At 43.4% G+C, this 13,807-nt stretch overlaps 1 protein-coding gene across 1 annotated transcript; it reads left to right on the top strand.

The window, feature by feature from the left end:
• Window positions 1–781: 781 nt before the first annotated feature.
• On the top strand, window positions 782–13,162 carry LOC127422391 (cytochrome P450 2M1-like). Its single transcript, XM_051665881.1, has 9 exons — window positions 782–973; window positions 2,624–2,786; window positions 3,163–3,312; window positions 3,698–3,858; window positions 4,874–5,050; window positions 5,741–5,882; window positions 5,970–6,157; window positions 12,506–12,647; window positions 12,910–13,162. The coding sequence occupies exons 1-9, from the start codon at window positions 782–784 to the stop codon at window positions 13,092–13,094; spliced, it is 1,500 nt and encodes a 499-aa protein (XP_051521841.1). The 3' UTR covers window positions 13,095–13,162.
• The last annotated feature ends 645 nt before the right edge of the window (window positions 13,163–13,807 follow it).

Here is a 13,807-nt window from a genome sequence, read left to right as displayed (position 1 = left end):
TAGTCGGGCTACTCCGTCCCCCGTCGGACGGCAGCGGCGCTCCCCTGGGTGGACGGCAGTGTCGAGGCCTCTGCGACGGGAATCCCTCCTCCTTCCCGGTTTTCGGCACCAGTGTAAGGGGGTTTAGAGAAAAGGAGGAGGCGAGAACCGGCTTGACAACTTAAATAATAATTTATTAACCAAAAACACAGAACTAAAAACACAGCACAGCTGTCTGTCATTCTCTCTCTCTCGAACTGTCGTCCCCGGCCGCCTTTATCCCTCGCGCGCCCCATCAGGCTGATTGGGGACCGGGTGTGTCTCATTCCAACCCGGCCCCGCCCTCCTCGGCTCTACAATTGGCAAGCAACCACATGTAAACAATAGTTTGCAAAATAGCCAAAACACCAAAAGCAAGCTAGATAATGGCACATACAATACTTTTCAGGTGGTAACATCCGGCCCTGGAAAGGGCGGCCACTCAGTGACGCATACCCCAGTAGCATGTACCAGCCTTAACATAGACAAAATATGGGCACTGATTGGTCAACCAATAAATAATGGAGCAAAAGAGGCATGCCACAAATCAGCAATACATACAGTGACAGCCTATCCTATTACATCTGTAAAATTAACCAGTCATTGTAAAAAATATTTTTCAGCGGTCTTGGTGGGCTTGGCTTAAATATGCTATAAAAGGTGTCACAAGTGTAAGCACCTGTTAAAAGCAGCAGACTTAGTGCATTTAGCCTACTTTACATCATCCTTATTGTCGCCACGACAGTCTTGGGAAGTCTGCAAGATGGATATATTATTGGCATTAAAGACAAATATACTATCAGTTGTAATGGCTGTCTTGGTGCTGTTATTGCTTTGGAAGAGTCGAGGAAGGCAGAGGAGTTTCGGACGTCTGCCTCCAGGACCCACTCCTAGACCACTGCTGGGAAATATCTTTCAATTTGATATAAAGGAACCATACAAGTATTACCTAGAGGTTAGTATTCACTGCTTAGAGGTTTCTGTTTGTTCTTGTATGATTGTTGTCAGGGCTTATAAGGATGTGCGCATTTGTGACAATTACTTGTGCAGGTAGACTACAACTAGTTGAGTATTACACAGACTGTGTATAAGTACACAGAATACAAAAGAGAAGATATTCATATGCTACTTTTCGCAGTTTTGCACATCTTTGGTATGATTCCCTTTATAAATGCTCTACAAACAAAACGTATTTAAAAGAATATATATATATATATATATATTTAAATCAAGGATGTTTTGATGAGTTGTACTTCTATAATTCTTAAACTTCTTAATCAAATTTTCATTTGTCAACATGCCTCAATCTAGCTTCATGAACAACCTTGAACTTTCCACACTGAATCATACTGAACAGGTTTTCTGCAAACATTGAATGTATAATCTACGTGTTTAGCCTGTTGTTAGTAGTTGCAGAGATTACATGTGCATTATCAGAGTTGTTGTTTATGGTACAGTATGTACTGTACCTCTCACACTCTCTTTTCCCCTTCATACTCCTATGGGGAAACCTTAAGGCTTTAAGGATATTTTTGTTTACCACAGGGTTTGATAACTTAAGAAAAAGCAGTTTTGAAGAACAGTTTTCATTTCTCTCACTGCTTTTTGGACTGCATCTGTTTCATTTTGGGGTTTTCAGGTTAATTTGCGATACTATTATACCATTGTTGTGCTGTTACTAGGTGAGAGTGATCATTTTGGGACTCGTGAACCCCCCCCAGAGATTACACAAGTACACAAGAGGGCTGAATGCAAAGAAAACAAATGCTGCTTTTACTGTTGTTGCTAAAAGATGAATTGTGCTGAAGATGAATCACTCTCTGATTTGCTGACTATAGCGCATCATAACTCAGTCATATACAGTATTTCATATACTGTAGGTAAGACCAGGGCAAGTTGTGACACTTTTTACTCCAGTGAATATTTCTTAGGGTTGGTTCATTTTTGAAAGGCAATTTTTGAATAGACATACCCCAAAGTCTTGGCTACAAAAACCTATTGGAAATTTCAACCATTTTTGCCCAGGAAAAACAGATACAGATCATTAAAAACATGTTGACTTTTGGTGGCAGGGCATGTTATCACACTACAGTATATACATTAGGCTAAGTTGTCATAATGAAACCTGCTATTTAACAGCCTGTTGTAGGCATTTTAGCAAAATTCCAACATTAAAACCATCAAACAGTTGTTTTTTTGTTTTTTGTTTTTTTCCCCCAAACAAATTTTACAACTTGCCATTACCTGACATTTATGGCACAATACCTTTGTGTTGTACATAGTTGTACATAGTTCAAGTTTTTAGTTACATTTGGCTACATTTATTGCATGGTTGTCTCTTGACTGAATGTATGCATTTCTTTATTGTTTATAGCTATCGCAAAAATATGATGATAAGGGTTTTTTGAATAGGTTTAGGTTTAAAACCAACAAACAAAACCATTGATAGAGAAAGCACACATTTGTATCATGTGACTTTTAGTTACTGTAGCCCCTTGAAAATGGGAACTTTGGAGTAGCCTACATGTAATTTGAATAAATAGAGTTTAAACCATATGACATCAAAATGTCCCTTATAAAACCATGATAACTCTTCTATCCTTAGCTCAGTAAGAAGTATGGCTCTGTTGTTACCTTCTGGTTGGCAAACACTCCTGTGGTGATTATTTCTGGATATCAAGCGCTAAAGGATACCATGATTGGTCTAGGTGAAGAATTCAGTGGCAGGGCCTCTTATCCCCTGATTATGAGGTCCACTCTTGGATACGGTAAATTCACTTAATTCTGGTTTTAAGTTCCACTCTGTGTTAACATTTTTACACATAACTTGTATTTTGGGAGAGTTATATATATAAAAAAAATATATATAAAAAAAATAAAAAATAAAAAAAAAGATTATACGAATTATGCATTTCAATTTCATAACAAAATTCCATTAAATTAATTTGAGTATTCTTAATTCAATAAAATCTTAATAATAGGCTAAAATATTTTTTTTGAGTGGAGTGGGTGATTTTTCTTTAAATTATAAATGTTATTCACACAAAACATTACAATATTGTTATACTATAAAGTATTTAGAACAAATATGTAGTTTGTTTGATAGAACATAAGAAATACTGTTAACATTGCCTCTGTTTACAGGTGTGCTGTCCACTAGCGGACACCGATGGAAGGAGATGCGCAGGTTCTCTCTTATGACACTGAAGAACTTTGGAATGGGCCGCAGGAGCATTGAGGACAAAGTCAGGGAGGAGGCTCACAATATTGTGAAAATGTTTAAAAAATGTGAAGGTAGAATTTTTTTTATATATATATATATATATATATATATATACATTATATTTAGGAATATTAGCTAGAGTTCAAAAACATCAAACACAGGACACGCAAGTAGGATAGTAAACACAAATAGCAGCTGCGTAAACAACTTACTGGGTCTATATACAAGAATAGGTACAACAGGGTCAAGAAACAAAATTAATTTAATTGCACACCCTGTAGATCAAACTGTAAATGGATATCTAAGGGATTAAATGAAATCCAGTGAAGCCAGTTTTCAGCACTTCTCTCATGTTACTGAGTATGGTGATTTTTTTTTTTTTACAAAGCTTTAAACTAGATTTTAGGACACTGTCAGTAATGGGAACATGAACTTTGTGCTATTTTTCTCTCAAAGGCTCAACATTCAACCCAGCAGACATGCTGTCCAATGCGGTGGCCAATGTGATCTGCAGCATTGTTTTTGGCCATAGGTTTGAATATGATGATCCACAGTTTAAGTTTCTCCTTCAGACAGTAAATTCTTACTTTTTTATCCTGAACAGCCCTCTTGGACAGGTAATATTACCTAAAGAATTTGTAATTTTAGTATAGTATTTAAAAAAAAAAAAAAAAATATATATATATATATATATATATATATATATATATATATATATATATATATATATATATATATATATATATATATATATATATATATATACAGGTAGTTGACGCATAATATGTTCGAGCTTTTTTTTTCTTTCTTTTAATCAACGTCAGATTAGGTTATAATGTATATGAATGCATAAGGGAAAGAGTATTTTAGATGCTGTGACTGGTGACCATTTCTTTTAAGGGTTTTACCATTTTAATCACCTTTTTGCCTTGTTCATTTAAATGTTCCTGTGGTATGAAAAATTATTTTTGAAAGTACAAATATTTCATGTAGTCTCTTATTTACTGTAATATGAGGTTATAAAAACGGAATATAGAAAAATTATAAAAGAATTAGCAAAATGCTGTTTAAAGGTGCACTCAGTATGTTTTTATTTATGTACTCTTATACTAACACTGACACCAGTGGTGTGGATGCAGCATCATTGAAACACAAAAGCTTTCAGTTAAAGATGCCATTATAGAAAATCACTATTCACAGTCAGCCATGATTAATTTAATCTAGGAATTAAAGAGTCCAATAACAGAGGGGTTACTGAGATTAAGGAGTAGTATTCGACTGGTCATGTGATCCTACAGTAACATGGCAGCCCACATGAGGGGACCCTTTCCATGTAGAATAAAACAGCTTTTATAGGGTTACTAATAAGACTGGAGTCTTCATCTCATTTGAGTCACCATAATTTTATACATATGTTTTAAAATTGCAATTGATTTCCTTAGGAGTAAAACTTTTGTAATGAGGAAAAAATTATTGAGTGCACCTTTGAAATATTTCATGCAAACTACCCAAATCATATTTTTTTTATTATACATTATATTTATATACATTATATATTTTAATTGTATTCCGAGTCTCGATCTGCTGAAAATCTTGATGTTTCTTCTTAACTGTACTTTCTTATCTTTACAGATCTACAATGTGTTCCCTTGGCTAGTCAGTCTCTTCCCTGGGAAACACCATAAATTGTTTAAAGACCTTGAAGAGGCCAGAGAATACTGTAAACGTCAGGCAAATGCACGAATGAATAACGTGGATCCGTCATGCCCACAGGACTTTATTGAGTCATTTTTGTTAAAGATGGAGGAGGTAAATAATTGAAATAATTATGTAAATAATCAAATCAAAGTCCATTTCTAATCTTAGTCATCGTGACCAGCCAGTGTTTCTTAACTGGTGGGTCACGACCGCAGGTCATTTCAGATATGGTTGTGGATATGGAAGTATATCAATAAAAATAAAAACACTTTGCTAAATGCAAACAATAAAATGCAACTAAACAAATGATTATGGATAGTTAAGATAGCTAAATAAAAGGCTCATGAACCTTTAAAAGTCTTCCTATATTTTTGGGGCAGTGCAGTTCATGGTAATATTAATACTTTTTATGTTTGGTTTTATAGACATTTTGTATGACACATTTTTGGTACTGTGTTATGTGGCCACTTGATGTAAAATCTGGATCATAAAGGAATACCAATTGAGGCAACTCTGATGTATACGTTTCTTACACCCTCTGGTGGTGAAATCATAACATGTCAATAAAACATGCGTCTCTGAGATCACTTCTGCCTTTAGGAGGTTCAAAGGCAATTTGGATTAATCCATCTAAACAGCCTCTTTCATTATAGATAGATATAGATTTTTTTAGTCTATTTTTGTGTTCAGAGCACTAGATGAGTCTTGCAGCTGAAGATAGTGTAAATGAATTTTCTTTTCACTGCAGAGTAGACTGAGAATGAGGTGTTAACTCTTCATACATACTGTTCATTTTTGCAGGAGAAAGACAAGCCTGACACAGAATATTATTTAGAAAACCTTATATCACTGATATGGAACATGTTCAGTGCCGGCACAGAAACAACCTCATCCACACTCAGACATGCTCTACTTATGATGATGAAGCACCCAGATATCCAAGGTGAGAGAAAACAAAGGGTCTATTGTGTCCAAACATGGACAAGCAGCAGGTAGAATCAAGTGGGTTTTTACTTGATGTTTTGTACAGAGCGCGTTCAACGTGAACTTGATGAGGTTGTAGGACAGGAAAGTTGGCCCTCCATAGAAGACAGACAGAAGATGCCGTACACAGATGCTGTAATCCATGAGGTTCAGCGCAGCATGGACCTCGCCCCCATTGCTGTACCACACAAGATGATGTGTGACACCGAATTCAATGGCTATGTCATTCCTGAGGTATTCTTTATTGTTTTTCTCTTTAGGCTACTTCACACTACCCTACTAAATGGCAAAAACACTGACATTTCAAACATTCTAAAGTTGGCTTTAGAATTTAAAATGTAGGACAACAAATGTGGGCCATTTTCATTCTGCCCCAACAAACACCAACAGGGTTAACAGAATTTGGTGTTGTTTGGTATTTGTCGGGGCAGTAAGAGCCTTTGCAGTTACTTATTACATGTCTCTCTGGAATATGTGATTCTGATCAGTCAATTGTGTCATTCTGCAATCAAATATTTTTGTATTATTGTATAATTAACCATTGTCCCAGACAACTAATTTCCTGTGTTAGTTCCATATGTCTCATTTCACTCCATTTCTATTTCCCTATCTGTCACTCACTCAAAGTTGTGTCGATGTAGTGACACTAGGGGTCGCCCTTGGGAGCCCCAAACACCTCTGATCTTTGAGAAAAGGCCAATGGGAATTGGCGAGTGGAATTTGCATGCCACTCCCCTGGACATACGGGTGTGAAAGGAGCTGGCTTGCAACCACTTATTCACATTTTTTCTTCGGAGCCGAGCAGTTGTGTTTCAGTGAGCTGAATTCCTCCGCCAATCCATTCACCTCGAAAGCTGAGGATGAGCTCCCGAGGACCTGCGGGTGCGGTCGCCCAGTCACAGGCTGACGCAGAGCTGGCGGCCATGCTTGCCTGGGCGGCTACGAGCGTCGGGCTGGAGTGGAACCATCCACTCCCCCATGAACCCTCACGGCTCGATGATCGGTTCCTTGGCTCAGAGTGCCGCTCACGGCCGTGCCCCGCCCCGGTTCCTTTCTTCCCGGAGGTGCATGATGAGCTCACAAGATCGTGGCGGGCACCTTTCACTGCCCGGACCCGATTTATGGGCTCCTCTGCTCTCACTACCCTTGACGGTAGGGCTGCCAGGGGGTACTCGGCAATTCCCCAGGTGGATAAGGCGGTTGCAGTGCACTTGTGTCCGCAAAATGCCACCACCTGGCGGAACTGTCCAAGACTCCCATCCAGGGTCTGTAGGATTACGTCGTCACTGGCGACTAAGGCCTACGGTGCCACTGGACAGGCCGCCTCCACCCTGCACGCCATGGCTCTCCTGCAAGTGCCCCAAGCCAAGGCACTGAGAGAACTGCACGAGGTAAGTTCTGACCCAGGATTGATGCAGGAGCTGTGCTCGGTGACCGGTCTCACCCGCCGGGCAACGAAGGTCACGGTGAGGTCTCTCGGGCAGGCGATGTCCACCCTGGTGGTCCAGGAGCGCCACCTTTGGCTCAACCTGGTCGAGATGAAGGATGCTGACAAGGTACGATTCCTTGACGCCCCCATCTCCCAGGTTGGCCTATTCTGCGACACCGTCGAGGACTTTGCCCAGCAGTTCTCGACGGTTAAGGAGCAGATGGAGGCTATCCAGCACATCCTGCCGCAGTGCGGATCAAGATCCCGCACCCCATCTGCTTGTCGCCAAGGGCGTCCCCCTGCGGCAAGAACACCGGCTCCGCCGCAGCCCGACCCAGGAGGACGGCCCCAGCATGGTGCCACCCACAGGAAGCAGACACCACGGGCGACCCAGGGAGACGGAGACCCGCTACAGACCTGGAGCTGGTAAGTAGACCACTCCATCCCCCGGTGGAGGGCTGGGAGGAGAATCCTTGTTTTCCTTTTCTGATGATTTCAGAAAAGAGCAGTTTCCTCACTTCCTGGGTCACACATTCGGTGTCCACGGCCATCATTATCATGACCGCCAGGCACCGCACCTTTATGGCAGGCATGGCGCTCCGCAGGCGGGCCCCCCACCCCCGCGCGCCCAGCTGTGGCACAATTGCACCCACACCAGGACAGTTGCGACAGGCCGCGAGGACGATTTCCCTTCTCCCCCATCCTGGACCGGTCCTATAGTGGGAATATAGAGTTAGATAAGTGCTTCGATGTCTCCAGACTCAGCATGGCCACGAGTCCAGAGCTCCAGTACAAGGTCCTCCCCTTCGGTCTGTCCCTGTCACCTCGCGCCTTCACGAAAGTCACAGAGGCAGCCCTTGCCCTGCTTCCTCAACTATCTCGATGACTGGCTGATTCTAGCTCACTCTCGGGATTTGTTGTGTGCGCACAGGGACTTGGTGCTCAACCACCTCAGCCGGATGGGGCTTCGGGTCAACTGGGAAAAGAGCAAGCTCTCCTTGGTTCAGAGCATCTCTTTTCTCGGCATGGAGTTAGACTCAGTCTCTATGATGGCGCGCCTCACGAGTGAGCATGCACAGTCGGTGCTGAACTGTCTGAAGGCGTTCAGGCGGAGAACGGCGGTCCTACTGAAACAATTTTAGAGGCTCCTGGGGCATATGGCGTCCTCGGCGGTGGTCACGCTGCTCGGGTTGATGCATATGAGACCGCTTCAGCACTGGCTTCAGACTCGAGTCCCGAGATGGGCATGGTGCCATGGGGCACATCGCGTGGCCATCACGCCGATCTGCCACCACCTGTTCAGCCCTTGGACGGACCTTGCATTTCTGCGAGCAGGGGTCCCCTTAGTGCAGGTGCGTCGTGGTTACGACAGACGCCTCCAAGTATGGCTGGGCACCATGTGCAATGGGCGCGCAGTTGCCGGCTCCTGGACAGGGCCACGACTGCGTTGGCATATCAACTGCCTTGAGTTGCTGGCAGTATTGCTCGCCCTGTGGAGGCTTCGGCCATTGATCCAGGATAAGCACGTGTTGGTCTGGATGGACAACATGTGATAGTACCGTACATTAACAGCCAAGGCGGCGTACGCGCTCGTCGCATGTCGCGACTCGTCCGCCGTCTCCTCCTCTGGAGTCAGCAGTGGCTCAAGTAGTTGCAAGCCACTCACATCCCCTGGCGGACATGCTGTCACTGCAGGTCATGCTCAGGGGAGAGTGGAGACTCCACCCACAGGTGGTCCAGCTGATTTGGAGTCGATTCGGTCAAGCGCAGGTAGACCTGTTCGCTTCCCGGGAATCCTCCCACTGCCTGCTCTGGTATCCCTGACCAAGTCTCCCCTCGGCACAGATGCGCTGGCACACAGCTGGCCCCGGGGGCTATGCAAGTATGCGTTCCCCCAGTGAACATACTTGCACAGATGCTGTGCAAGGTCAGGGAGGACGAGGAGCAGGTCATCCTAGTAGCACCTTACTGGACCACCCAGACATGGTTCTCAGACCTCATGCTCCTCTCGACAGCCCCCCCGGCGAATTCCTCTGAGGAAGGACCTTCTTTCTCAGGGACGGGGCACCATCTGGCACCCATGACCAGACCTCTGAAATCTCTACGTCTGGCCCTTGGACGGGACATGGAAAACCCAAGTGGTCTACTGCCCGCGGTGGTAGCACGATCACTCAGGATAGGGCTCCCTCTACGAGGCGTCTGTATGCCTTGAAGTGGCGTCTGTTCGCTAAGTGGTGTTCTTCCCGATGTGAAGACCCCAGAGATGTGCAGTCGGGTCAGTGCTTTCCTTCCTGCAGGAGAGGCTGGAGGGGTAGCTGTCTCCCTCCACCTTGAAGGTGTACGTGGCCGCTATAGCGGTGCACCACGATGCAGTTGACGGTTAAGTATTTAGGGAAGCACGACCTGATCATCAGGTTCCTTAGAGGCGCGAGGAGGCTGAATCCTCCCAGACCAAGTCTCGTCCCCTCGTGGGACCTCTCCATGGTCCTTTGGGGCCTACTGGGAGCTCCATTTGAGCTCCTGGAGTCAGTTGAGCTAAAGGCACTCTTCTTGAAGACTGCCCTCTTGACTGCACTCACTTCCATCAAGAGGGTAGGGGACCTGCAGGCGTTCTCTGTCGGCAACACGTGCCTGGAGTTCAGTCCGGGATACTCTCACGTGGTACTGAGACCCCGACCGGGCTATGTGCCCATGATTCCCACAACCCCATTTCGGGATCAGGTGGTGAACTTGCAAGCGCTGCCCCAGGAGGAGGCAGACCCAGCCTTGTCGTTGCTGTGTCCAGTGTGTGCTTTGTGCATCTATTTGGATCACACGCAGAGCTTTAGGTGCTCTGAGCAGCTCTTTGTCTGCTTTGGAGGACAGCGGAAAGGGAGTGCTGTCTCCAAACAGAGGATTGCCCACTGGGTCACTGATGCCATCGCTTTGGCATATCATGCCAAATTCAGGCATGATATGAGTGTGGCAGCCTCCTGGGCTCTGACCAATGGCACCTCTTTAGCAGACATCTGCAGTGCAGCAGGCTTGCCAACACCTTCGAGGTTCTACAATCTCCGGGTTGAGCCAGTCTTGTTCTGTGTGTTGTCAGGTACAAGCAGGTAAGTTGCAGGACAGCTGGACAGGTGTACCGCTTGCATATAGCGCCTTTCCCCTCCTGGAGGCGAAGACGTGCGCTATTTACCCCAAGTCGTGTTCACGAAGTTGTGGACCCTGGATGTCCTTCCTCCTTAGCCCTGTGGCAGGCAAGTTTGCGGAGAAACTTGTTGCCGACCCAGTACGTGTGCTAACTTGGCCCTGTACTGGGGTAGGTGCTCCACATGCACTGGTTGTCCATATGTAACCCTGTGTGATGTATCTTCTGCGAGATGGTTCCCCTGTTGGTGAACCCGTGTCTTCCTTGGGCAGAGGCCCCTCTGCCCCGGTCACTGTGTTTGTAGAGCTCCTCCCCCCCGGGTAGGACCTACCACGGGGACTTCTCCACATGAGACACTGCTGACAAGACTCGGTAAGACCATGTGACATATTTCCACACAATTTCCTCCCCCTCGGGCAGGGTGTGGTCTCTGCAGTGTCTTCCCCTTGGGAGTGACACCCCCCCGATGTGGACGCTATATGGCCCCCAGCTGAACGATTTTTCCTTTTGGGGAGAAGAAAGAGAAGAGGCCGCGGCTGGGGCAGCCGGTCCCCATTTTTTGGGCAGTCGACTTGTCCCCGAGGTGTAGGGGACTGTACGACACTTGTAAGAGCGTTGGGGGAGGTTACGTGACGGCCGGGTGCGCTGGCTATGAGGCACACAATAGTCCACCCGTCTCGCACCGCCAGTTCACGTAACACAGTTCAGCTAGTTATGGCATTTTATATAGGGACCCCTAGTGTCACTACATCAACACAACGTTGAGTGAGTGACAGATAGGGAACATCCTGGTTACTTTCCTAACATCTGTTCCCTGATGGAGGGAACGAGACATTGTGTCTCTCCTGCCACAGCATTGAACTACCCGCTGAAATGGACCTTGTCTCAGCTCCTCAGCACAAACCTGAATCAGTGGTTGCAAGTCAGCTCTTTTTATACCCGTATGTCCGAGGGAGTGGCATGCAAATTCAACTCGCCAATTCCCATTGGCCTTTTCTCAAAGATCAGAGGTGTTTGGGGCTCCCAAGGGTGACCCCTAGTGTCACTACATCGACACAACATCTCGTTCCCTCCATCAGGGAATGGAGGTTACGAAAGTAACAAGGACGTTCTTCTCACATAATAAAATAATTGTAATTTCAAATTATTTTTTTATTTATTCAGTAAGTAGCTGTGTAATAATCAAAATAATGTACAGTCAGTCTGTCACTGTCAAAAAATAAACCTGATACAAGGGTGATACAAGACCCCTCTGTGTACATTTTCCTTTACAGATTTACTATGTGTTTATTGCAATAATTTTTTTGAAACACCTACTCAAAGTGATGTTGAATTTTAGTTTCTCTCAAGAGGAGAGCAGTTGAAAATAAAGGGATAGTTCACCAAAAAATAAAAAAATCATTACTCACCCTCATGCCATCCCAGATGTGTATGAATTTCTTTCTTCTGCAGAACTCAAACAAAGATTTTTAGAAGAATATTTAAGCTCTGTTGGTCCTTACAATGAAAGTGAATAGTGCAAAGACCTTTGAAGCTCCAAAAATCTGATTAAGGCCACATAAAAGTAATCCATAAGACTCCAGTCGTTAAATCCACATCTTCAGAAGCGATATGATAGGTATGGGTGAGAAACGGATCAATATTTTAGTCCTTTTTTTTATTTATTTATTTACCATAAATCTCCACTTTCAGTTTCAAAATGTGGATGCATGTGAAAGTGAAAGTGGAGATTTACTTGAATTGTATGGACCTATAGAGCAGAGATATTCTTCTAAAAATCTTTGTGTTCTGCAGAAGAAAGAAAGTCAAACACATCTGGGATGGCATGAGGGTCAGTAAATGATGAGATAATTTTCATTCTTAGGTGAACTATCCCTTTAAGTTTGGTTTATTGTTCACTCTTACTTATGCCATTATTTTATTGTTGATTAAAATGTTTAGTAAAGTACTAAAATTAAATGGATCTAAAATCAATCTTGAGTGTCTCTCTCTCTCTCTCTCTATATATATATATTTTTAGGGAACCATGGTTTTTCCACTGCTATCCTCTGTGCTGACTGACCCAAAACTGTGGAAGAACCCACATTGCTTCGACCCAGAAAACTTCCTGGATGTAGACAGAAGATTCAAGAAGAATGATGCATTTGTTGTATTCGGCATGGGTAAATTTAGAGATTCATTGTACATATTAGATCACAATGCTACAAAAATACAGGACAAAGTGGTTGCTCTTAAGATGGAGACTGAAGTCAACATATGCTAAATAGTTCTTTGTACATTCTCACTGTTATAGTCATGCTAGGACAAAAGAACTTGGTGAAATTTTCATTGCTCCTGGATCACAGATAATAAAATGGCTAATAAAATAATTATTTTAGATAGATTCTACAATATTACATTGACTCCAGTCTTTTCATTATACAGGGAAGCGTGCATGTCCTGGTGAGGCTCTGGCCCGGATAGAACTCTTCCTTTTTTTCACTTCCCTCCTCCAACACTTCACCTTCAAAGCCACAGTGCCACCCGAGCAGCTCGACACAACCCCAACCAACTGCAGCTTCGGCCGACTGCCCCGCACATACGAGTGCTATGCCATTCCCAGGGCATAGAATGCGCAAAAGAGTTCACAACGTTTACATGCAATGATTAATCAATAGTAAAGCTGTGTTCTTGAAGGGGGGGCTTCAGGAACGGCTAGGAAACACTGGAGTAGAGAATAGATATTTTATAGCATTCATAGCACATTTAATTGACCTGTTTCATGTGACATCGCTGTATGATTTGAGAGCCATTTTTATGACCAGATTTCCATATACCTTCATTGTGCTGCACTGTGGGATGTGGCAAAAGCTGGCTAAAATTTATTTTTTATTTTTTCAATTTTATAAATCATGAAAAAGTGATACTGGTGTTTACTTAACATAGCCAAAATGAAAATTTTCTTTCAATAAAGTTTTATCTTTTAAGTGACGTCATAATTTCGCCAAAGTCAAGCCGTGAAGGGGGAGAACACGGATAAAAACACTTGTGGGTCTTTGCTCATTTATTCAGACATTTCAGTTATCTGTACACATGTCTATTATATTTATAACATCATCGATTTTGATACATTTAAACTGGAAATGCACACAGGATGATGTTATTCATAACACCCAGACTGTATAAAGATATGTGATAACTGTCACAGGTTGTAATAAAAAAAAAAACACTATAATGTGAATATATAGTATATATTTAATGTGTATCTACTAATATGTCAATAAACAACACATCATAAGATTATGAAGCACAGACTTTATTCACACCACCAGACTACAATGTA

The sequence above is a fragment of the Myxocyprinus asiaticus genome, chromosome 31 (assembly GCF_019703515.2).
Source record: "Myxocyprinus asiaticus isolate MX2 ecotype Aquarium Trade chromosome 31, UBuf_Myxa_2, whole genome shotgun sequence".
NCBI classification, from domain to species: Eukaryota; Metazoa; Chordata; class Actinopteri; order Cypriniformes; family Catostomidae; genus Myxocyprinus; species Myxocyprinus asiaticus.
Note: the sequence above shows the minus strand (reverse complement) of the source record. Positions and strands in the feature narration are given on the sequence as shown.